At 35.4% G+C, this 27,354-nt stretch overlaps 1 protein-coding gene across 1 annotated transcript in view; it reads left to right on the top strand.

The window, feature by feature from the left end:
* Positions 1-27,354, top strand: part of DMD (dystrophin) — a 2,077,064-nt gene that overhangs the window by 819,205 nt on the left and 1,230,505 nt on the right. Inside the window, exons 30-34 of the mRNA XM_021677947.1 lie at positions 83-244; positions 16,173-16,283; positions 16,679-16,852; positions 20,047-20,202; positions 25,672-25,842. Coding sequence (XP_021533622.1) covers positions 83-244; positions 16,173-16,283; positions 16,679-16,852; positions 20,047-20,202; positions 25,672-25,842 — 774 coding nt within the window. The remainder of the gene's footprint in view (positions 1-82; positions 245-16,172; positions 16,284-16,678; positions 16,853-20,046; positions 20,203-25,671; positions 25,843-27,354) is intronic.

Below are 27,354 nucleotides of genomic sequence, written 5' to 3' on the forward strand. Positions count from 1 at the left end.
CTTCATTTCCTTTGTTGCAGGTTTGCAGGAAAACTATTGCGAGTAAACATTGAACCGCTTCCTTCTTCCTTCTTTTCTTTAGGCCGTGAGGAGGCAAAAGTTGCTTGAGCAGAGTATCCAGTCGGCCCAGGAGATCGAAAAATCCTTGCACTTAATTCAGGAGTCCCTTTCCTCCATTGACAAGCAGTTGGCAGCTTATATTGCTGACAAAGTGGACGCAGCTCAGATGCCTCAAGAAGCGCAGGCAAGTAAACTGGGAATGAGATACTATTACTTGGTGTGTTATCGGAACACGACATTGCTGAATTTCGAAGTTAAAATTGAGTCAACTAGTTGTATGGAGGGTTATTTGATTGACTGATTTTACTGTTTGGAGGTAAGAGGGAAAAAGAGCTCTAGGTTAACACTCTAAGATTTATTTTTTAAAATATGTAATAGAGGAATTTGAAATAGAGACACTTACAAGGCAGGGAAATAGCATTTGGAAGTCTGCTGTTAATCAGTATTTTCAAACTATACTTAACCTAGAGGGAAACTTTAAGAATGTAAATTGTAAAGAAGGTATTTTTAGGGTGCCATTAAAAGTGCAGTCTCAAATATTTTATTATCAACTCATCTTTGTTATTTTAGAATCATAAGTCTTATGATCTCTATATTGTTCTACATGTGATGTGTCATAAGTAGTTGATAGCAAAAAATTTGAGATGTAAATTTGCATTTATTACTAATAATCATACCATATATACTCACATGTACTCACACATCCCACTCTGTTCAATCCAAATTATGAAATATGCTAAACCAGTTTTTCTAAAATGAGAGTTAAAATAATAATGAAAATAAATCTAAGTTAATTTTATACTGAATAAATTGATGGAATATCTAAATTAACTTCCATCTTGGGATGTAGTTTTTTAAATGCTATATTTCTATTTTTTAATAACTTTAAATACATGTAAAGTATAATAGGTATTATTTATTTCAATATCTTTGGAATTTTCTGGTAGTAAGGTAATGTAACTACTTTTCAAATCTTAGGTACATTTTATGAACCCAATAACCACGGATAATTCAGACCAGTAAGTTAAGATGTGAGGGGCATTAGAAGGTTATCTACCCATCCCAAGGGCCCTCCCCCCACTAATTGGTGGAGATGCCTGAATGTTTTCATTTTAAAATGAATTTTTGGATTAAGTGTTGGATTTACAGATCATGGTTACAATGCAATTATAGTGCACTGAATCATAGTCTAACTGGTACCCAGAGCATCATTACACACAATAGCATGAGGTAGTTTACCATATTGTCAAAGTTTGACCACAAAGTCCCTGAGAACATGGGGCAGGGTACAAGTAGTTTTGATAGGCTTACAAAGTCCAGGGCACAGGGTTTCCTCATTGACCATTGCAACAGGGGATGAAGAAAGTATAGTTTAGGGGAATCCTGATGACAGCATCCTCATGATAGTTTTTCACTGGGACAAGTGTAAATCGTAAATGGGAGATGATTGTGAACACTGTTGAGGATTTTAAGCTCCCTGGTATATGCAATTCTTCAAGCTTACATTAGTCCAGTGCTCAACCATTAACTCTTCCTAAGACTGTCCCAATTTGAGTCACATAGAAAATTTTATAGGCAGGCTTTAGAAAAATACATGACAGGAATGAGAAATTATTACTTAGTTGAGAAGAACTTCATGATTATAAACTAAAGGCAGAATAGAGTTGTTTCTTTTTTTTTAATTCAGTGACCTAAACTTGGAGGAATGTTTGATTAAAGACTGCTCATAAATTTCTGAATATAATTAAGGGAAATTTTGAACAATATAAATATTAAATATTAAAATTGGACATTTGTACTATAAAATATATAGTTTTTCTAAGGCTTACAGAATGAACGTATGAGTAGCAATATGAAAGTATGAGATATGCAATAGCTATTATTGTCTTAGAAACAAATGGGAACTTTTAGGGAAAAAAAAACTTGTTTAGTTGAAAAGGTTGTAGACTGTGAGTGTTCTTTTTTGTTTAGATATGAATGCAGGATTCCATAAACATGAATATAACATACTAGTTTTTAATACCATAATATAAAGTGTTTTGTTTGTTTCTTTTCAAATAAAAAAGCTGTAGTAAAAATGTTTTTAATTATAACAGTTCAAAATACTTGCAAATAACAGCACACAAGTCAATTAAGAAATTTCAAATCTACTTGAAAAAAGGGATTTTAGAGCACTAACAAGCTCAAATCCGTTTTCCATGCATTTCTGGTTGCACCTGCATTTTCAAGATAATTCTTGACTTTGAATTCCCCAACTGGTAATATATAATATTGGAAAATGCAGGCCACCCAAAAGAAAGAAAAACATTCTTCTCCAAGATTTTATTTTAAGATGACAGCAAGTGAATTGTTTTCTCAAACAGAGTTATCAGGTACTCAGATTTACTTCAAGAATTACATTTCCTGAAGCTCAATTTGAAACTCTCTTGAAAGAGACAAATAGAGAGTAAAGAGACTGTCTGTGAAGTAAGAACATAAGCAGAGTTTGCCAGAAAAAGAAGCCACTAAGAATGCCACCAAAATGACATTTTTTCTAACTGTATATCATGGGGGCTAAGTTTCCTGGCTTGTACTAATACAAAACAACTTGTTTCTTTAAATTTCCATCTAAGTTCATTGTTAATTAAAAGATTAGGTAGACTTAGCTTTCCCTTTTCAGAAACCGAGTGCTTGTTTTAGTATATCACTGAGAAGCCGGTCAAACAAAACGAATGCCATTACTGTATTTGGTCCTCTTAAATAATGTGCTCAGATTCCCTGTCACACACTGGCCACATAGATTTGTGGATGTCTGACTCCACCGTGTGGTACAGTAGTAGTTTTGCTGCCAAATTAAAATTTGTTACTAGAGCCTTCTTTTTCTGCCTTTTAAGATTGAGATTCTCAGGAATAACAAATTCTCAGTATTATGAACATATACGCGATGTGTATAACTTTATAACAGGTATGCTCTTATTATTTATAAAAGGAGATGTAGATCAAGATGGGTTCTTGCATTACATTTGCCTTTATAACTATAGGGCAGAAATGAGCTCTCCACTGCCTCAGCATGTTCATTGATCAGTTATCTGTTTTGATTATAGAACTGGGCCTTCCAATTCTAAATCAGATTAAAAATATTTACTGTTTTATTTAGTAAAATGAGCTCATAGGAGTGAAGTCTAACCTTTTAGACAGTAAGATTACATATTGTGAGGATATCAGAGCATACAGTGACCGGAGTATTTTTTTTCAGTCACTAACACTTAAACCAAAATCTTAGATCATACAACCACAGCATCAACTGCTCAATACCAGGCCATTTAAAGCAAGATTTTTATTAAAGTACAAAATTAAGATAACATCTTATTGATTCAAATAGAGTAAAGCAAATGGGAGGAATTCTTCTAGATAGAAAAATTTATCTTCTAGGTACAGAAATCAGAAACTTAAGAACTATTTCAAAAATAGTATGATTAAAATATAAAAAACCAATGAGTGCTTCTTCAAGAACAATTTTACGGTATAAAATCATCAAATTATATAACTGCAAAGCAACACATAGCATGAATATAGTTATTTACTCCTTAAGTGTCCTGCAGAACATACTGAAACACAGATTTAGTTTTAGCACCTACGATCTGGAAAAAAAGTTCCCAGAGTGCACCCCACACCAGTCAGAATATCTGGGGGGAACTCAGTTGTCAGAATTATTGGAAATTCTCCCGAGTGTTCTCACATGTGGAAAAGGTTGAGAACGACTTTGGAGAGTTCATTATTGGTCATGGCTGAAATGCTCCACAGTTTTTTCCTCGCATCACATTTCTCACCACTCACTCTTTGATATTCACACCTATGACATTGTCGAGATTTCAACGGGAGGGAGTTGGGGTGACTTTCTCTTCTATTTTGATTGTCCCCTTACTCTTATGGGAAATGAATAGAGGAGGAAACATAGCTGGGAATTCCTGCAGAAATGAATTAATTCAGGCAAGTAGAATTTTCAACATGGATGTTTAAAGATGAACTTGGCTTGGTTTTCTTATTTTCTTCTTCTTTGTCCCCTAATTCCACATATCATAATGTGCCATTCACCTTGGATGTGCCTCTCAGTGATTGTAGGAGCCAAGATAATTATGTGCCAATAACCACCTTAATGTCTGCAATTCTTAAAATTACTAAGGTATTTCAGTCTACAGTTTTTCTTTCGAATTATACCAGTAATTTCGTAAGTTTGAATCTCTAGTATGTAAGAAAAATCCAACATGGGTACCTGTTGAAATGCTCTGTATCATGAAGTGTTGATGATGCACACTTTATAGAGAATATTATGGTGTCACTAAGATTACCACAAGAAGCAGTGGGCTGCCTAGCGGTGATTGCAATGGCTCGACTATTTCTTTTGTCCCACAGATTCCTGATCCCATCTTTTGCAACATCTCCCACATAGTAGATTTATGTGCATGAGTAGAGGGGGAAAATTTTACAGCAATTTAGGAAACAAATTATCATCAAAGGAGAGGACTTCATAATCAATAAAGAAAGTGCTCCTATATTTCACTCATCAAGCTGGGACTTTCGCGTACTCTGGTTCCACTATAGACCGAGTTTCTTCCTTCCATCTCTTTTCCCATCCCATTAGCAATGTGGCTAAAACTTAGTGTCAACAAATAGAAAAGAGGGATCTTCTTTTTACTAAAGAAAGCTGTTAATTTAAGCTGACTGCATTAGCCACACATCAAAACAATTTATAATTGAGGTCTTCCTGTGTTTATTGAAGCTAAATCTTATAACTCAGTTTAAGTATATTTGGCCATTTTTAAATGTAAGCATTCCAGACTATCAAAACCAATGGCTTAAAAAATAAAGATCTAAATGCAGATTTTGGTCTATCAGATTAAGCTTATGATTTCATTATAAGATAAAAAAAAGACTTTTATAGTGTATAGGCATATTTGAGTGCCAAACGACTCAGAACAGTCTTACTTTACAGCCTACTTCACTGATTTATGAATTAGTATAAACCTTCATTGCAGAATTCATTCAGGATTTATGTGATAATGGAATAATTTAACCATAGAAGGAGAATATGGAGATCTATTACAGACATTTGGGTTCTAATGTTAAACCCCACATAGGCGTGGCAGAAATATTTTCTTTTCTGTTTACCTAGCAATATAAATATGATGATAAATATAATACAATTAATTTTAAATCTGTTCTAACATTGCAATGCTACCTGTGTGTGTTACCACATAGAACTGATTACTCGCCAATTTATAATGACTGTTACCACTTCAATATGTTTAATAATGTGAGAAATAATTGCAAGCAAGTGTTACAGAAGATGCAAAAGATTAGAAATGTGCTACACATCATTGACTATATTTTGAAAAATGGCACAGTATCATGTCCTCACAGGATGTATAATGATAAAGAAATAGACGTCTTTTATATTATAAGTTCAAAAGTGTACATCTTAATTCTGCAGTTCAATTACAACATCCAGTTGTGAAAAACTACACATTCTCAATACAAAAGGTGAAGCTAGCTGCGCCATGCTATGGTCTCAGTGAAGACTCTTGAAGTACTCTGAATATTTTGAGGCAATTTAGATTCAACCTATTGTTTCTGTTTTTTTTTTCTTATACAAATAGATATTTATTCCCAAATAGCTGACAGTGAAGTTATAAATCTAAAATGCACACCCAGATGACACTTGGTATCACAGGCACTATTGTAGTTTCTTTGTAACATTTATGACTATATGAAACTTCCTTGTTTATTTTTTAATTAGTTTTGTTATTGTTGTTTTCCCTGTGGACCTCAATTTCCTACCCACCAAAAGTCAATTTGTAAAAGATCAGGACTGCCTAGCAGATCCTCGATAAGTGTTTGGTGAATTTATTCAATTCCACAAAGATTTACCACATTTAGTCACTAAATATGTGCCAGACAAATGTGCTAGGAGCTATTTTTTTTAAAAAAAGTGAACAAGCCCCAAATGGATTTTGCCATCTTGCCATAAGATAGCAGGAAAGAAAGATGAAAATCAAAGAATTGTTGAACAGTCAAGTTCACCATAATCATCAAGAACCATTTTAAAAATGGGACTTAATGGTATCACGACAAAAATATATATATATATAATAGCGTGACAATATCTTGTCATAGTGCTTTATGATACTGCCAAGTTTTAGAACTTCAGAGCACTTTAAAAATACTTTGAGTAGTACACAATAAAATTTTTCACGTGAGAAGGAATGATTAGTGAAAAGTAAATATTCCAGCCTTTCTCGGTATTCCAGTCCTTCCAAGGACTATACCGTGTGAATAGCGACAATTTTCTTTTTTTTTTTTTAAAGATTTTATTTATTTATTTGAGAGAGAGAATGAGATAGAGAGAGAGAGCATGAGAGGGGGGAGGGTCAGAGGGAGAAGCGGACTCCCTGCTGAGCAGGGAGCCCGATGCGGGACTCGATCCCGGGACTCCAGGATCATGACCTGAGCCGAAGGCAGTGGCTTAACCAACTGAGCCACCCAGGCGCCCCTGAATAGCGACAATTTTCAAAGCATCTGCATTGTTTTCTTTGATCATTACCATAATTTAATGAGGGAGGTAAGTCAAATATTTAGGCTTAAGAAAATATTTGAAGAGGCTAGATTATTAATTGAAGGGATGGGGATAGGGAGTTACTGAAAATAGACACACAGGATCATTGGAGGGAGCTATAGAAATGTTCTAAAAATGAAATCGTGGCAGTAGTTGCACGACTCTAAATTTGTTAAATTTCTTGAATTTGCATTTATTGAATTCTATGGTAGATAAACTATACCTCGATAAAGCTGATTTTAAAAGAGACTTCGTAATAGAGACTATCTCAAATAGTATATTAAAAAATAATTTCAGGGGTGCCTGGGTGGCTCAGTTGGTTAAGCGTTGCTTTGGCTCAGGTCATGATCCCAGAGTCCTGGGATCGAGCCCCGCATCGGGCTCCCTGCTCAGTGGAGAGTCTGCTTCTCTCTCTCCCTCGCTGTCTGCCCCTCCCCCTGCTCCTGCTCTCTCTCACTTCCTCTCGCTCTCTCTCAAATAAATAAAATCTTTAAAAAATAAATTCAGTTTACCATCAACTTTTTTAGTCCATTGTTTAGATGTATAGTCAAAGGTGGAATGTGAGAAATTGTGTTAAATAACCTGGAATTAACTTAAATGGTGGCTATTTACCATTGACCATCCTGGTGTCCACTGTAAGACCTCACATAGTAATATTGTAATATTTCAGTTGTTTATATTGGGATATATTTAATGGATTCCATTCTGAAGCATTTTCACTGAAGCTGGGACTTTACCTCAGATCTGCTTTCTCCACTTTGATAATTAGCTCTCTATCAAACAAAAAATTAACCTGGAGCCACTATACTTCCTCAAATTTCTCCCAAAGTTTTGACTCTGCACTTACCTAATTTGAAAAGTAATCATAATTGCTTGAAAATGTAGACTTATAATGGACTTCTATTATCATTGCCATCATTATCATTACTATAACTATGAATAGCATCATTTCTCAGATGTATTACAGGGAATAATAATTCCACACAGTGTTCATTTTTTTGGTTTTAAATGGTTCTGTCCCCAAATTTACTATCAGAATAGTAGGAGGGGGACAGAAGAAGATGGTCATCAGCTGATTTCTTAAATTTCTTAACACAGGGGCCCCTGGGTGGCTCAGTCGTTCAGCGTCTGCCTTCGGCTCAGGTCATGATCCCAGGGTCCTGGGATCGAGCCCCGCATTGGGCTCCCTGCTCTGCGGGAAGCCTGCTTCTCCCTCTCCCACTCCCCCTGCTTGTGTTCCCTCTCTCGCTGTGTCTCTCTCTGTCAAATAAATAAATAAAATCTTTAAAAAAAAAATTTCTTAACACAAAGCTCCACCAAAGTACTTAAAATTGAACTAAGTTAGAAGGTAAGTTTGTTTTGGTGTTATTAAAATGTTTGCCATTATGGCATAAACTTACACACACACATATGTGTGTGTGTGTGTGTGTACACACGATTACATTTATGTATATATTTAACTTGTTAAATATGTACTGGGTTCCAAAGTGCCTCACAGACCTGAAAACAGCCTCTAATTAAGTTGTTATAATACAAGCTCTTTGGCCTGTTGTGTATTCCTGAGAAAAATCAAAACTTCTCCATCTGACAAAGCTTAATTTATAGGTAACATGCTTTCTCTCTTGTCTAATTAACCTACAGGATATTTCTACAAATAGTAATTAAAAAAAAAAAACTGTGTGAATTTCTTCTTTCTTTTGTACTTACCGAAATATTCAAATGTATATTCTAAAACTTTTCAAAATTCTTTGACCACTACCATAATTAGTGCACTTTTTTTCATGTTCCCGAATGTTTTAAAAGTACAAATAATCCAAGATCCTTTAGTACATTTTCTTCCTTTAATTTTGTGAGTCCATATTATATGTGGCCATTTCCTCTTCTTTAGGGTGCAATTTCAGAATTGTGATTTGTTTTAAAATGACTAATAGTGTTATATTTCTCCATTAATTGTCACGACATGACATCTTCTAATATTTTTTTCTTTCTGAAATATTTTAGTTATTTTCGCTGGAATCATTTTCTTTATTTGATATCACAAAAGCTCAAAAGCAATCATTTGATAGAAAGCATCCTTTATTCCATTAAATACTTTCAACAGCTACAGCTTCATTTTGCTTGCCACTTTGTCATTAATTTGATACATGAGAATGATCTGATGAGGTAAATCATGGTGAAAAGGCCTGCTCTCTTCTCAGTTAATGGTTAAGTGCTATATTGGAAATGTCCTTAAAGTTTGATTAATTTTTAGCTCTATAATTTGCCCTTTATCATCTTTAATGGAAAAACGGTTATTTCTATTTCCATTGTTGTTTCCTACTTTCTCTGTATTGTGCTAGTTATAAACATAATTGCAGTATTGTCACATGTCTTTTCTTGGGAATGGCATGATGTCATAATCTGCTTTATATTACTTGATGAAGAAAAAAAAAATCTAGTGATCCTGAAAGGTATTAGACTGAGAACTCCTGTTACAGTGTACATGGGTGTTCTAAATCATTAGCCCTGATCTGCTACTTCCTTTCATTTTGTTTTTGTTGGAAATTACTGATTTTATATAAATCCAAGCTGACAACTTCACAAGATCAGTTCGTTTGTTTTCTTCAAACAGTTTTCACCCATATCCTGGTAGATGTATATCTTGGGGGAAAATAGAACTCAAATTATACAGCTTTTACATCTTTTTTAAAAAAGATTTTATTTATTTATCTGAGACAGAGAGAGAGAGATAGCACAAGCAGGGAGGAAGGGCAGAGGGAGAGGGAGAAGCAGACTCCCCACTGAGTGGGGATCCCGATGTGGGGCTTGATCCCAGGACCCCGAGATCATGACCTGAGCCGAAGGCAGATCCTTAACCAATTGAGCCACCCAGGCACCCCAGCTTTTACATCTTTAGCAGATCTTACAGATCTGGTAGCCAAGTACCAGGAAAACCTTTTTCTTTGAGTTAAATTTTTTGTTTTCAGTGTTTTCTTCTATGGTATTATTTTTTCATTGTCTGATCATAATATCAGGAAAGATGATACAGTGTGTTTTTTTTTTATCTGAAGAGTTTTAAAATAGGAGATTGTCCAGTCTGCCTGGAAGTTTCCATAATACTCTGTTATTTAAGCACATCACTTACGTATTTCACAATAAACTTGCCCTAAAGTGATAAATAATTTTTAATTATGTGGCTCCGGAATAATAATCTGATGAGGTTAAATAAAGTAGGTGGTGAATGATGTCCTAAGTACAAACTAAAAATGAATTATCAGTTGAAAGTAAGAATTGTGGAATTAATTTGTAAAGATGCTAGCTGAATAAAAGTGCAATGCATGTTACAAAATCTTCCCAAATTACAATTGATTGGAAATACATATCTATTTTTATCTTACACTTTTAGTAGTGAATTGAATTCTTGTTACTGAACATATTAAGTGTATTAGATAGATTTTCCAAAATCTACTTATGTGATGTACTCTGACAAAAAAAGCAAAGGGGTAATTTTTTTTTTTAAGATTTTTTATTTTATTTATTTATTTGAGACAGAGAGAATGAGAGAGAGAGAACACATGAGAGGGGGGAGGGTCAGAGGCAGAAGCAGGCTCCCTGCCGAGCAGGGAGCCCGATGCGGGACTCGATCCAGGGACTCCAGGATCATGACCTGAGCCGAAGGCAGTTGCTTAACCAACTGAGCCACCCAGGCGCCCCAAAGGGGTAATTTTTATTTTTAGTTTTTTTAGAGAGAGACGGTGAGAGAGCCTGTGCACACGTGCACGCGTGCACACATACACACACACCCAGATGAGCTGGGGGGAGGGGCAGAGGGAGAAGGAGAGGGAGACAGAAAATCTTTTTTTTTTTTAGTTTTTTTTTTATTATGTTATGTTAATCACCATACATTACATCATTAGTTTTTGATGTAGTGTTCCATGATTCATTGTTTGTGCATAACACCCAGTGCTCCATGCAGAACGTGCCCTCTTTAATACCCATCGCCAGGCTAACCCATCCTCCCAACCCCCTCCCCTCTAGAACCCTCGGTTTGTTTTTCAGAGTCCATCCATCGTCTCTCATGGTTCGTCTACCCCTCTGATTTCCCCCCTTCATTCTTCCCCTCCTGCTACCTTCTTCTTTTTCTTTTTTTTTTTCTTAACATATATTGCATTATTTGTTTCAGAGGTACAGATCTGTGATTCAACAGTCTTGCACAATTCACAGCACTCAACATAGCACATACCCTCCCCAGTGTCTATCACCCAGCCACCCCATCTCTCCCAACCCCCACCACTCCAGCAACCCTTCGTTTGTTTCCTGAGGCTAAGAATTCCTCATATCAGTGAGATCATATGATACATGTATTTCTCTGATTGACTTATTTCGCTTAGCATAATACCCTCTAGTTCCATCCACGTCATTGCAAATGGCAAGATCTCATTCCTTTTGATGGCTGCATAATATTCCATTGTATATATATACCACACCTTCTTTATCCATTCATCTGTCGATGGACATCTTGGCTCTTTCCATAGTTTGGCTATTGTGGACATTGCTGCTATAAACATCGGGGTACACGTACCCCTTTCGGATCCCTACATTTGTATCTTTGGGGTAAATACCCAGTAGTGCCATTTCTGGGTCGTAGGGTAGTTCGATTTTCAACTTTTTGAGGAACCTCCATACTGTTTTCCAGAGTGGCTGCACCAGCTTGCATTCCCACCAACAGTGTAGGAGGGTTCCCCTTTCTCCTCATCCCCGCCAACATCGAGATAGAGAATCTTAGGAAGGCTCCACATTCAGTGCAGAGCCTGACACAGGGCTTGATCTCAGGACCCTGAGACCGTGACCTAAGCTGAAACCAAGAGTCAGACAGTTAATGGACTGAGCCACCCAGGCTCCCCTACCTTTTTTTTTTTTTTTTTTTTAAGAGCAAGAGCAAGAGAGAGAGAAAGCAAAAGGGTAATTTGAGCAAAGAACTATTCCTCTTGATATCACAGTGTATATTATTATATGAAATATTCTGAGATGTCCTGTATAGCAGACACATTTATCCTTAATTTCCAAAATATATTTACTCACTGGGCTTTTTTCACATATAATTTTAATTTATAAGGAAATTTAGATCTCTAATCATATTAGAACAGGACTATAGATGTGAGAATTTTTCTAAAAAGGCTGCCTATAAATTATAATAAAATTCCAGTTTTATATGATGTTCAAAACCAATTTTTCCATTTTAATGATTTTAATAGTGGTGATCTTTCTAAGACTCCTCCTCAACCCTCTTCTCTCTCTTCCTCACTGGATACCAAAAGAATCTCTTCCTTATAAATCAATAATTCATAATGACACAATTTGGAAGTAAATATTTGTGCAAACTTGAACAGGTATTTTTACATACACTATAACATCTGATCTTTTTACCAAAACCAGTGTAGTTGTCTACTGCAAACATGAGAATTTTCCCAGGACTACTGATAATGCTTCATTACTGGCTTGTCATCAACATCCTCAGTTTAGAGATGAGAAAATTGAGCTTCAGAAAGGTTTGGTGCTCAAGGGGTAAATCAGAGGCCTGAAATTTGAAGATTTATTTATTTATTTTAGAGAGAAGAAAGTGTGCACACGTGTGCACGTGTGTGTACACACACGAGCCGGGGGAGGGTCAGAGGGAGAGAGAAAGAGGGAAAGAATCTCAAGCAGACTCCCCGCTGAGCAAGGAGCCTGAGGCTGGGCTCAGCGGGGCTTGATCTCACAACCCTGAGACCATGTCCTGAGCCAAAATCAAGAGTCGAATGTTTAACCAATTGAGTCACCCAGGTGCCCCCAGAGCCCTGAAATTTAAGTTCAGATTTCTCTAACAGTCTTCTGTTCAGATTCACACAGAGCATCAAGTAAGAAGCCCTTTCTGCCTTTCTATATCAAAAATGATCTTTATGTCTTACCTTGGGCTTCTGAAAAAGTAGCACCTCTCTTTCTGTCAGTACTTTTTGTTGATTATTGGTCTTTGCTCTTCATTCCTTCTTGCTTCCCACTGGGTTTTTCTAATCAATTATCTTCTTATTTTTTTTTAAATCTCTCTCATCCCTTGGCTCCTTTTATATAGCCTTAATACGTGTTCCTCGTTGACCACAATACATTATGTGGTGAGACAAAATTCTTCAAAAATAATTTGAACTATTTTTAGATGAGGGTTTCCTGGTCTTTAAGCTTCATCCTCGGAAAAGCTAAGTTCTGCTCTTACCAGTGACTCTCTTCTAGCTACAGTGCTCATTGACCAGCTAATGTACACTTGTTAGAACTTGCCTCATTTGACATGTCTCAAAATTGACATTGTTGACTTCTCCTTCATTTTTAAAATTCTTACATCACTTGATTGAAGTGGCACCCTTTATCTTTCCTGGCTGTTCTGTTTCTCCTTCTCTTGGACTCTTCCTTTTCTTTCTTTGGTGCTTTCTTTCTTCTCCATATCCCTTAAATTCTTGTTTTCCATGGCTCTCTCCTGGCCCTCATTAGGGCCCTCTAATGTTTGAGAGTACATTGAAATAAATACTAATTGTACAGGTGCACACTGCTTTTTTGAAAAAAAAAAGTATACACATATGTAGCTATATATGTGTGTATATAGTGATTTGAAAAATTCAAACTCATTTCAAAGTATTACTGAATTTATAATCGCATTCTCTCATTGCAGGTTTCCTTAATTATTAGATTAACTATTAGCAGTAAAACTATTATTATCTGTGATTCTGATGAACTTAAAATTTTAAACTTTCTCTTCATATTGAAAAATTAGAGTTTTTTCATTTGGGACATGAGGTTATTTAATACCTCTTCCATTTATATTTCTGCCATTGTGTGTTCATTCTCTATTATTTCAGTTCTCCCAAACTCCCTATGCCATTTATTACCTCATCTGAGTACCTTGTTTTCCCTCAATCAGGAATGCTTCTATTTTTAAAACTTCTATCTCCTTGCTTGTCAAAGATACTACTTAGAACAATGAAGCAGAAGTAGCACAATTGAATTAACTAAAAAACAAAAATGAAGGGAAGAAGTTTGTCATCGGTATATAGGGATGTCTCATGGAAGCTAAGGGCAAGAATAAAATTTGTCTCAGGAATGGACTAGAGCCTGTGTTTTGGTCACCAGCTATTTACCATTATGTCTTGGGATCTCTCATGGGATTGTAGGCAGTTGGCAGTTGTTGGCTGGCTCTGCCATGGCATGTAAGCTCAACTGCACTGGACTTAGCTTTTCCAAGGATGATGCTCATTGTAGCTGAAAGCTCACTTGGGATCGTTCACTGAATCACTTACCCACCGCTTCTTTATGTGGCTTGGGCTTCTCAGAGCATGCCAGATGGGTTCCAAGAGGGAACATCTTAAGAGTCAATGTTCCAAAAAGGTAGAAGTTGAAGCTGCTCGTCCTCTTAGGGGCTTTTCCCATAACTGACAAAATATTACTTTTGCCGTCTTCTGTTGGTCAAGGCAGTCAAAGGGCCAACCTAGGTTTAAAGAGGTAAAGAAACTCCACCTCTTAATGGGGGAGTGGTAAGAGGAGCACATAGTATGGGAACTGTTGTTACAGCCATCTTTGGAAAATGCCCCATTTCCTTCAGCCTGTGATTGAAAGCCATCAGTATTTTTTTTATACCTCTCTTTTTGGCATCTACTTCTATCTTCTCTTTCTAGTCATCGACCTTTGCTATTCCCCAATTGACACTGTAAACTGCGGACTTCTTAAGCACAGTCTCCTTGCATATGTGACGATTCTCAGCACCCACAGAGCTTGGCCAGACTTTGTCCTGCAGCTCTGAGAGAGAATCTGATGGACCTAATGGGGCATAAGCATTGTCCATGTTTTAATCATCTATGACTTGGGAGCGGCTAGGTTTATGTGGCACAGACATGGTTAGTATTGACCTACTTTTTTGAGGGGGTGAGCATTTTCCACTTAAAATATCATAATCGTAACCCCTCCCCCTAAAGCATCTGCTACTGCCAGCGATGCTTACTAATTATTCAGAGTTCTGATTTAACATCACCTCTCCTATGACATCTATTCACTTCCTTGTTAAGTGTTACTCTGTCCTACATACCCCCATTAAATTTTGTAGATTCTTTAGCATTTATAACTTTGTGAATAATCTTATTGCGCACTTATATGGATCCCTAACCCCCGAACTCCATGGTTTCTGGAGGATAGCATATATCTATATACAAGGGAGTAATTCAACCAGTGAAGATATATCTATATCTATATCTATATCTATATCTATATCTATATCTATATCTATATCTATCTATATAGTAAAAAATATATATACATATATAGTATGTATTTGCATGAGTCCTTGCTCTTAATTATTTTATGCCAAAATTGTAATTACTTAAGTAATTCGTCATTACTTTGTCTTTATAATTGTTAGGATCAATATGTTAAGGAATGATATTAAGGCATATGTGTACATTTCCTTGTATACTAAGTAACTCCTTCACTACTCAACCCATTTTCTTAGGATAATTCACACTACTCATTGCAAGATTGTAGTTCTCTGTGGTAATGAGCTGCTAATCAAAGTGATGTTATTTTCTAGTAATATGTACTGGAATTGACTCCAGTTGGTATAAATTAGGTTATACTAATATGCATTATACAAATTGTTTTGCATGAAAATTTTATGGGCACTGTGGTATAAGTTAATTCTTTTCTTTTCTAACTTACTTGTGATAATCTGACAGCAACTGATATTTAAATTAGAATAATTTGACAACTTGCTGATTTTTGCTGGAACTGGCAGAAATAAATGAATGAATTTATTGTTTTGGTCTCTGCACACTCCATGATTTGGCTGACTCCTGAAGCAGGCTCAGAAGTGTACAAGTCAAATACAGACATACTTCTAAATAGAGCTCGATCAAAAATGTCTACTCAGTATAGAAAATACAGCAATTTTTATAGTTATTTAAAGTTCAAAAATCAGTCTCTTGAAGAAACTCTTAAGTATCCAACAGACAAAAAGCAAAGCCAATTAAAGGATTTTACTTCACTTTCCTAAATCCATAATTTTCCTGAAATTTAACTGAAATATAGTGCAGAATGAGTAAATATCACAATGAATATTGTCTACGTGGAACTTTCTCATTATATCTTATCTTATCACAGTTAGGTTTGATATATATATGTCTTTAGTCAGATTTGAGTGTAAATTCAAAGATAAAAGAATATCAGTCATTCATATTAGATATAAACAGATATTTCCTTCTGAAAATATCTGAAATAGCTATGCATTATCACTGACTTGAAAGGATAATTTCTTTTTCGTAATAACCCAAATAGGAGAGAAATAAGCTATGTCATTTTTGATAACTTTTGGTAAGTAAAAAAAAACAAAAACAAACTATTGTCACTTTAAAGGAGGCTACCTTGTAATAATGCTTTAAGAGAGTTCCTGAATTTCATCTTCTTGGCAAGTGAGTTATTCTTTGCAATAACCTGCAGAGCATGCTGACTAATAATGCTGTCCTCCCAACAGAAAATCCAATCGGATTTGACAAGTCATGAGATCAGTTTAGAAGAAATGAAGAAACATAACCAGGGAAAGGAGACTGCCCAAAGGGTACTGTCCCAAATTGATGTGGCACAGGTACATATCCTGCATAAACTAAGGAACTTCTTCTAGTTGCATATTAAAACGTGGTCTATGTTAGGCAATTTGGTCATTAGAAAAAATCGGGATTAAGGGCATTATTGGAAAACTACAATATGATATATAAATAACATAGATCTTGGGGGGGGGTTGTACATCTTAAGGATAAAGTAGGTTAATAAATTACCTTTTATTTAGTATCACATTCAGAACAACTACTGAATTCTCCCAAATGTATGCATTCTTTGTGCTAGACAAGTGGAAAAAAAATGCCTTACTTTTTAAAATCTTGTATATCTTCAGGAATAAAGAAACATCTATTAAGAAAAATATGACTGCTTGTTGTTTGGAATGTGAAATTATACAGGTGCTTTCTTACATTGTCTTTACAGAAAAAATTGCAAGATGTTTCCATGAAGTTTCGATTATTCCAGAAGCCAGCCAATTTTGAGCAGCGTCTACAGGAAAGTAAGATGATTTTAGATGAAGTGAAGATGCATTTGCCTGCGTTGGAAACGAAGAGTGTGGAACAGGAAGTAGTACAGTCACAGTTAAATCATTGTGTGGTATGTATTTCTGGGGACAAATACATAGCTACTCCTTGCCTTTCCTTATTAAGCAGTCTGTGGGGAAAAAAAAAAAGAGGTATGTGATGATGATCTTCCTTTATAATAGAAGATTGTTTTCAGATAACTATAATAATTAATAATATGTAATTTTAAGATTAAGAACAAAAGTTCACACAAGTGTGTTGAGAGACAAGAACTTTTACTGAAATAGTAGCCTTTGAATACATCCTCTATAGGTGTCTTTTTTGAATCTGTAATTGTTGAAGGATGATGCAGAATATAAGAGGAAGTCCCTCTGTTTAATTCTTATAGTACTTTGAATATGGAGCTCTTCCTCCAAACCCTGGTAGCTTTCCATTCAACATCAGTGCTGGACATGCACTGAAATGCCACCAGATCTCAAAGACAGAATAAAAAGGCATGGAAGGCATATGATTAGCCTGCAGCATAAATCTTCACAGGATTGTGGGATCTTGAGCTGTGTCCTTTGTTGCAATTATTGGAAATTCGCCAAGGCAGATGATGCCTCTGACAACATAAGGCTGAATTATCTACTAGAGTAATACCACTGTTATTATAACCCTTTGTTTGCTATGGGCTAAGAGTAGAAAGTCACACAAAATAAAAGCCCTGAATATTATTAACATTAAAGGTAAAAAAGGTTATCTAGTTAGTACTTTGTGTTTTATGTATTGTTTCTGCTTTTACTCCATAACATAAATTTAAAAGAAACTCTTTAGATGCATTTCAGTCATATTATTGTGAGTGGGAAAGTATCTTTTAACACAAATTTTGTAGATATGTGTATTCCTTTGTGAAATTATGGAATTTTTTTATGCAGTGACATTCCTTCATAACACAGGCTGCATTTTAGTGGCATTGTTATTATAAACATTCCCACCCTGAAAAAGAAAATTTGAACATCGTAATGTATAATTATTAGCTGGTATTAGATGAACAACATTAGGGATTTGTAGGAAGCTATCTCCTCTTAAATTATGCAAAAATAATTGAAATCAAAATGAGCCCAGTATACTACCATCATGATTAAATATATTCCCAAAGGGACAGCTGTTCCCTTCTATGACCAGGTCTCTACGGTACATCAGAAAACTGGTCTGCTAGTAAAGATGAGGTGAAAACAACCCTCCCTGCAACCAGCTGTGACTGTGCCCTGACCCTTTACAGGGAAACATTTTCAAGTTCTTGCTCAGTTTGGTCGGGGCTCTGGTTTAAATGTCAGGAGCAATTCAAGTAGTTCTTCCAGAAGGATATCTTTTCTTTACAACATTTATATATTTTTAAATTACTTAAGATGCCCTGCTGCATGCACTGTAATCATTGCCTTTGCCTTCAACATTTTTGTTTAATTAAAAAAAGTCTTGGGGCACCTGGGTGGCTCAGTCGTTAAGCATCTGCCTTTGGCTCAGGTCATGATCCCAGGGTCCCGGGATCGAGTCCCACATCGGGCTCCCTGCTCTGCGGGAAGCCTGCTTCTCCCTCTCCCACTCCCCCTGCTTGTGTTCCCTCTCTCGCTGTCTCTCTCTCTCTGTCAAATAAATAAATAAAATCTTTAAAAAAAAAAGTCTTCCCAACAGGAACGCAAATAAATATGAAGGATACTCCCCTCCCTCAGTGATACTTTCTCTGCATACTGAATGACGTGGGGTTAATGGCTTTGGTAGTTTGGTACTAATGGTACTTTGAACGTTCAACATAAGGGTAAACCACGGAGATTTTTTTTTTAATGTTTAAAGACTAAATCATTAGAAAATATCTCTGATTCCAAAATTCACACAGTTGATTCCCTCCATACAGTTACTGATTGAATGTTTCTACATACCAAGATATATGTGTAATTTCTAAGATAAAAGTAAAATGAAGTAAAAAAAAAAAATCACCTGGAAAGCTCAGACAAGAACCCAAAATTATTAGTAAAGGAATATTAACACAAAACAACCATCAAAGAAGGAATCAAGATGGAAATAGATTATGTACGTAGCTTTAATGAGTAAGATATTTGCTCAGCCTTTACAAAAAAGTGTTTTTAGGCATTGATTTTAAACTGAGAAGAGAAAATAAACCCAAGTTTTGTTCTAATTCCAAAGAAGCAGCAATTACCTGCTAGTAACTTTATTTCTTAGTACCAATAAAAAGGGTAGTTGTTCACAATTACCACTGAAAAAATTAAAGCAACAATGTAAAGTATTATATATGCTGGTCTACATATATATACATATACATATGTGTTTGCATGCACGCATTCATGCATACACATATCTTTCCAGGAAAATACTTTGTGTGATGACACTGCAGTGTACTTTTGTGAAGTAATACATGTGTTCCTTAGGGTTGTTATATATATGTAAGTTTTTAAATAATATTTTTGTGTCTGTCTATATTGAATTAATCAGCCCCATTAAGAAAACATATTTGTATAATGTAATTAACATATTTAAAATTACCTTCCTTCCTTATATATGACTTAATTTATGTTGAAATTATGATCTGGAAATTTAGATGTTTTATTCCCACTAAAATGTGTGAGAACAGCAATGAATGTGTCTTTCTTAGCCACTACTGATTGTCTAGGGAATCCAGTAATACCTGCTGTACTAGGCTCTCAATAAATACCTGGTGAAGGGGTAAATGAATTTTTCCAAATTCACAGCTAGCATTATATAACATTTGAAATAGAAATCATACAACTTTTAGGAATAATCATTACCAACTTGGATTGTAAAACTAAATATACTCATTTATGCATGTCTGTATATAATTGCAAATAGAAACATTAAATCAACAGACAATGCAAAAGCTAGATATTGGTCATAGCTGCAAAATCCTACTCCATTAAAACTGTAAACATGGGGCGCCTGGGTGGCTCAGTTGGTTAAGCGACTGCCTTCGGCTCAGGTCATGATCCTGGAGTCCCTGGATCGAGTCCCGCATCGGGCTCCCTGCTCAGCAGGGAGTCTGCTTCTCCCTCTGACCCTCCCCCCTCTCATGTGCTCTCTCTCATTCTCTCTCTCTCAAATATAAATAAATAAAATCTTTAAAAAAAAAAAAAAAACTGTAAACATGGAATGCCAATTAAGGTGATCTCTACTTCTCTTTCTTTTTATTCACTGTTATAGTGTAATTCAGACACTATTGCTTATTATTATGTTTTGTTTTATGTTTGAACTTAGAACTTGTATAAAAGTCTGAGTGAAGTGAAGTCTGAAGTGGAAATGGTAATAAAAACTGGACGTCAGATTGTACAGAAGAAGCAGACGGAAAACCCTAAAGAGCTTGATGAAAGAGTCACGGCTTTGAAATTGCATTATAATGAGCTGGGAGCAAAGGTGCGTGTGCACTGGAACCACAGACACGGGCTACTTACCACTTTCCTTCGAAATGGCAAAGCAAGAGGCAGCGATGATGCACAAATAATCTTAGAAAGTTTTAATCATTTTCTCTCCATGCATAGCTATGTACATACAGTTATGCATAGTCAGAGACAGAGATAGATTCCCATGTGCAGTTCTTATTAAGAAACAATAACTAATCAATAAGGATCTTTTTTCCAATCTACATTAAAAAATATGTACAGCTCAGGGAGATTTTTATTGGCCCATTGGATAATTCTAAAAGGGTTTCTTCGTTCTAAACTTGGCCTTCTCATTGTATAAATTTACTTGTGATGATTTAAAGACTAGAGCCTTTTATAAACTAATGACCTTACTTACATTTAGATACAATGGAGTTGACACATTCCACATAAACTACATTAGGTGTAATAGAGTTGTCACATTCCATAGAAGTTATTTCCCTGTGTGGCAAGCCTTGTATAATCCACCACATTTCGCTAATAAGGTAGAATGGATAGCCAGTTGAGTCCTATTGCTCTACGATTAGTTTTTTTTTGTATTTTTGTCCTGATAGAGTCCAATGACCAATTCCATGTCACTGTTAATTAAGGATGTTTACATCTCCCTATCCCCTTTCCAAAACAGTGGAATGACTAGGGATAGTTATCTCAATTCACTCAAGTCAAATATTCTCTGTATATTTCCTATAGATTTAAAACTTTGATGATTCAAAATAATGATAGTAATCATAAAAAGTAGCCATAAAGGCATGACTTGTCAACATCAAGGACTGACCTTTCCTTTTCTATGCTATTATTTTAAATTACTCTATGCTATCATTTACATTACATTTCTAAAATATTTTTTAGTGCTCAGCTAATCTTTAAACTATTAACATAGTAATAAAATAATCATTTGCTTAAAAATGGCGATAGTTTGACATATTATGTGGCATTTGAGAGAATATGTGTATTTTATTAATAAATACCATGCTTATTTTCTTAAACTTATGCAAATAAAGTTATCTATCTATTGTTGGCATTTATGGCCATTTACGAATAAATACAAGCTTAAGTCCTTTAAGCATGATTCTTTAAATGAGGAGTACTGAGGGATGGTTTCACTCTCCTAATGCTTACGGGGGAAAGATGAATGAAATAAAATAAGGGCCAAAGCAGAAAAAAATAAAAGTGCATACATTTTAATTTCATTCTGACTGAAAGAGATTTACTGGGTTCAATGGGGAGAACAGAGTATATTTTAATGGCTCAAGTTCTCAACTTTATTAAATATAACATCAGTGAGAAAACTGTCGCTTCATCTTTGACACAAATATAAATTTTTGTCCATATTTGTGAAGTAGCCATGCAGACACAGATTTCTAACATTTCACCCTGTGAGCAGATAGACAGTTGGGTCTTAAAGCTACTGATTGCAACTTACTTTTCACTGAGAGAAAGTTAATTTTAGATTAAAATGGAAATCTGGAAATAACTATTCATATTAGTTGATAATCTTTATCTTTATATTTTAAAAACCTTTGAATTTATATTTCACATATTTTGAAAGAGAGCCAACTGTTATGTTATGGCAAAGTATTTTCCTTCTCATTGGATCAAAAAGTAGGGAACACTGATACGCAGTAAATAGCAAACCATGAGGATAATCTTGAAATAAAATACGTTTCACCAGCTTGTCTAGCCCACCAAGCTACCTCTGGAATAAAAGACCCTTAAATCCTTCTGGAGAAGTTTATCATTGTGTTAAAGATAACCACAGAGGGCAAAGTTGTATCTGCACTTGGTATCTCCTCTAGTATTTATAGACCTTTACAGGTGCCACTTGTTCTATATTTAACATCAATTGAAGAATCTCTAATAGTAATCCTAATTCTACAATTTGTTAATTTCTGGAAAGCTATTCTCTATACTCGAGTTTATAGTTTGACCTCTGTGACTTTACATTAAAATAATGTATTACTGGATACCTTTTTATTAAGAAAATGTATATTTTGGAAAAAGGTGGTTTCTTTGTTTTTTCAAATATAAACTGTTGTCTGGGCCTTCTTTTTCCTTTTGCCTTGGAGAATTTGCACAAAATATTTGCCTTTGCAAAAGTAAATTTTGCATGAAATAGTCATTGAATTTAAAACAATAAAAATGACGTGAGAAGACTGTTAGTGCCCCGAGTGAATTATAATTAGGAAGTGAATGACTCTCCCAAAGATGTAAAGCCCTATTTAACTCTGAAAATATACTTTTGAAAGTTTATGTTGATTTAGTCATTTGGCACTTAATAATATCATTAAAGCAAAATGAAAGATGACTAAGAAATCATACTTCGCTTTAATAGCATGACAGAATATAGCAAAAATGTAGGGCAAAAAATTGTTTTTGAAATAAAGATTTAGAAACATTAATAATAGGGTGGGGGGATGGGTTAGCCCAGTGATGGGTATTAAGGAGGGCACGTACTGCATGGAGCACTGGGTGTTACACGAAAACAATGAATCATGGATCACTACATCAAAAACTAATGATGTCCATTTGCAGCGACATGGATGGAACTGGAGGGTATTATGCTGAGCGAAATAAGTCAATCAGAGAAAGACATGTATCATATGCTCTCACTGATATGAGGAATTCTTAATCTCAGAAAACAAACTGAGGGTTGCTGGAGTGGTGGGGGGTGGGAGGGATGGGGTGGCTGGGTGATAGTCATTGGGGAGGGTATGTGCTATGGTGAGCGCTGTGAATTGTGTAAGACTGTTGAATCACAGACCTGTACCTCTGAAACAAATAATACATTATATGTTAAAAAAAAAAAAAAAGATAGTAGGAAGGGAAAAATGAAGGGGGGGAATCGGAGGGGGAGGCGAACCATGAGAGACTATGGACTCTGAAAAACAAACTGAGGGTTCTAGAGGGCAGGGGGGGTCAGGGGATGGGTTGGCCTGGTGATGGGTATTAAGGAGGGCACGTTCTGCATGGAGCACTGGGTGTTATACGCAAACAATGAATCATGGAACACTACATCAAGAACTAATGATGTAATGTATGGTGATTAACATAACATAATAAAATAAAAAAATGTAAAAAAAAATTAAAAAATAACTAATGATGCATTGTATGGTGACTAACATAACATAAAACAAAATTTAAAAAAAGAAACATTAATAATAAAAAGAATATATATATAAAATGTTGTTAAGTCAGGTATTCCTTCTCTAAGAAAATATTGTCTGCATCTAAATCTTTGAAGCACCTTCAACAACACTGGTTTCATTTGACAAAATCAAACAAAACAAAGATATCTTTATTATTATTATTGTGTAAAACAGACAAACACTTCTAGTTTAATTATCTTCAAAATTTATATGGTTGTACTTGCCTCGATTCAATGTATGTTACTTTTTTGTTAGCTCAGGCTGCCGTAACAAAATACCATAGACCAGTTGGCTTAAACAATACACATTTATTTCTCACAGTTCTGGAAGCTGGGAAGTTCAAGATCAAGGTGTTAGCCTAGTGAGGACCCTCTTCCTGGCTTGTAGAAGCCACATTCTCATTGTGACCTCTTCTGGTGGAGGGGGAGGGAGAGGGAAAAAGAAGGAGCGAGGAAATGGGGTGGAGTGGGGGGGGAGAGAGAGAGAGGGAGAGGGATCTTTCTTCTTCTAATAAGGCCACAATTCTATCAGATTAGGGTCTTACCATTATGATCTCATTTAACCTTAATTACTTCCTAAAGATCCTATATCCAGGTGCAGTCACGCTGGGGGTTTGGGCTTCGATGTATTAATTTTGGGGGGACATAATTCAGTGCATAGCACTTTTTATTTGTTTATTAGCATCAATTTAGCTTAATGGTTCAATGAATAAAACTTGAATAGTTTCCAGTGTGGCTTCTCTGTGCTTTGATTTTTATGGAAATGTACGTCAGTAGCAATAGTCTGTCAGCCTCATGTGCATTTTCCCATGAACCAGTGACTGAGGCATTTTACTGCAAGTGGCACTCTTTTAAATGTATCTCTTTTCCACACACATACACACACAAAAGTGTAAAACTCAATTTTCCTTAAGATGGCAGTGTCTCCTGTTTTATTAAAACCTATTTAGCTGGATATAAACAAAACAGAATAAATAAAAATCAATAATGCATTAGCTCTGGGAAGATAGGATTTCTTTGAAATATTGAATCTGGAACTCTTTTTCTACCAATAGCGCATAGCAAAAAATAACTATGCATGGAAACACACTGTAAGGTATATATTTTTTCTCCTACACACAAATAAAAGTCTTGCAGTCAAAAGGGCAGATGCTTTTACTTCCCTGAAGGGGGATATCTGTAAAAAGAAAAAAAATTGAATTTGCAGCCTCAGCAACTAAACATTTTTTTTTAAATGTACAGACACCTCTGTTAAAGAAACTAACACATTTTGTTGAGTATTTGGAATTCATATCAAAGTTTCAGTGTGTTTATTTTGATTGTAGCATTTTAAATTCTTTAAAGATATGCTTACTTGGGCATTTTTCATGCTTATGGCTGGATTCATGCTTATGGCTGAATGTGTTTGGGTGTGTGTGTGATTGTGTGTGTATAGACAGATAGATTGATAGATCAATCAGAAGAGTTTCTGGGCTTTTTATTAAACCAACCAACCTAGACCCTGAACACTCACAAATTGTAGGCACATCTGGAGAGGTGGTGAAAAAGTACATATTTGTTAATCCTCCATGTGAGAATGTGGATGAATTTGATTTTGAGGGTTTTAGTTCTAAACACTGAGAACTGGAACACAAAATCAGATCATGATTTTCTCTATTAATAAGGGTAAAAATTTTGTTTTGGAATTTTTTTTTTTTACCTCCATTGGATGGTAAAATATGTTTAAAGGGGAAGTGACTTATTCTTTGTGTTGTTTCTCTGCAGAAGTAAGACACTTAATAGATGCAATGACAATAAAATTGACCATTTTAAGTGTTACGAAAATAATTTTGCCTCTTGAGAGAAACCATATTCTTCCCCATTTTGATTCCTTACCAGCAAGAGCAAACCTCATTTGTCTGTAGAGGATTGTAAACTTTGCCTATCCATTTGACAGATGACTGAAGGTTTTCTAAAAGAAATCTCTCATTTCTTCAGTTGTACTTATATCATTCAGTATATTTAAAAAATTTGACCATAAATTCTTTTTATTTGTATTGAAGAAAATAATTACAGCTTTTTTTTTTTTCCTATCCAATACGGAACACAGCCTTTTGGAGAAAGGATCTCATCTTTCCTAGACTGTGTTTATTCACCGTTAATACTGAGACTATACAGTTTTTCTAAAATACTATTTTTAACATGTAAGAAAAAGGTTGTTTTAAAATGACAGAAATATTAAAGTTCCTATTAAGTGGCTATACCTAAACCTGAATTGAAGGGGTAAACTAACTTACATTTTATTATCATTCTTTTCAGGTGACAGAAAGAAAGCAACAGTTGGAGAAATGCTTGAAATTGTCCCGTAAGATGCGAAAGGAAATGAATGCCCTGACAGAATGGCTGGCGGCTACAGATACGGAGCTGACGAAGAGATCAGCAGTTGAAGGAATGCCTAGTAATTTGGATTCTGAAGTTGCCTGGGGCAAGGTAAAACCCATATCACTGAAGGTTATTTTTAACACACCAAGAAACACACAGTAATGTGAATTTATAAGGAGCTATTAATGTGTAACAGTGGTGGAAATACAAGCATTATCTTGCTTCACTTTCCCTTTCCTCAGAAATTCATCGGTAGCACTTAACTCTGTGTATTTCTGAATCATGGTGAAACCAGCGGGCCGCTTTATTTAGCAAGAATCTCCCCAAAGCTTGTTTAGAATTAGGTAGGTTATGAATAAGTCCTTAAAAGTACATTCATCATTAGTCAGAAGGTGAATCCAAAGATGAGATTCAGCATTCCCTAGCTTGCCTCAGACAGACTGCTTTAGAGGGATGCCACCACTATGACCAGGGCAGGGATGTAGAGACTGCAGACAGTTGGGCTGGACAGGACTCGTAAGAGTAGCAGATTGCTGACGTCATAATTTAAAAAAAGTACTCAAGGGATCTATGCAGCCACTGTCATTTCTGCTGCCAAAGAGCCCAGGCTTTCCTTTAATCTGAGCTGGTAAATTCTTGCTCTGTCTCTTGACAGCCAGTCAGATATTTTTGCTCCCCTAAAATGTAAGGTCGGGACACTCATAGCGTCATATTTTTTTCAGTTGATTCATTACTAGATTACTTGAAAGTGCATTGATATAAAGGAAACAGCCAATATTGATAATGTGTTTCACCTTAACCTTTGCTGAGTCATTAGGCATTAAAAATAAATAAATAAATAAATCACAGCTGCACTCTACCCCGTTGGTTTTTTTAAATTAGCAAACCCTTGCCTGTATCGGTGAGATGTTAAAAAGATCTGTGCTTTATTTCTAATTCAACAAGGCTATTTAAGTTATCCAAAGTTGGGAAATTTTAATTGCATTATGTAAAAACTTTACAATCATACAATTCCACCAAAACTGAAAAACGATTTTCTCTACGTAAATTCAGAGGACAAGTAGATGTAAAATGTTGTTACATAAATATTTTTCAAGTAAATAGTAGTAAATGATTTCTTTTTCTTCCCTCTCAGAATAGATTTGTTGGTAGAGATAAGATTTTGAATTGTATTTTTTAGCTCAAGATCATATATGTTGTGAGATTATTTTAGTAGCAAGTATAGAGGGTACAGGCTAAAAATTAAAGTGGCCTTATTTTTTTTCCTTATTACCCAAACAAGTATTATATTTTTTGTGTGTGATAATTTGGTTTGAACCAATGGCAATCATATACTTAGATGCAGGCTAGGCTGCTGTAAGAAATAAGCAAAAAATACCATGGCTCCAAGAAGATAGCAGTTTATTTCTATCTCATTTAAGGTAGATAGTTTTGGATAGGGGGAGTAGTTTTGCTCCATGAAATTCTCCTAAGAGGTAGGTCCCTTTCATCTCATTGCTCTGCAGTCCTCTGGGTATTAGTATTTTTATGGTAAAACTTGCTCACCACCACACCTCCCTCCCAGCCCACAAGAGGAAGGGAAAACTGGAAGTGGAGGACACCAGCTCTCTCTTAAAGATG

The sequence above is a fragment of the Neomonachus schauinslandi genome, chromosome X (assembly GCF_002201575.2).
Source record: "Neomonachus schauinslandi chromosome X, ASM220157v2, whole genome shotgun sequence".
Lineage (NCBI taxonomy): Eukaryota > Metazoa > Chordata > Mammalia > Carnivora > Phocidae > Neomonachus > Neomonachus schauinslandi.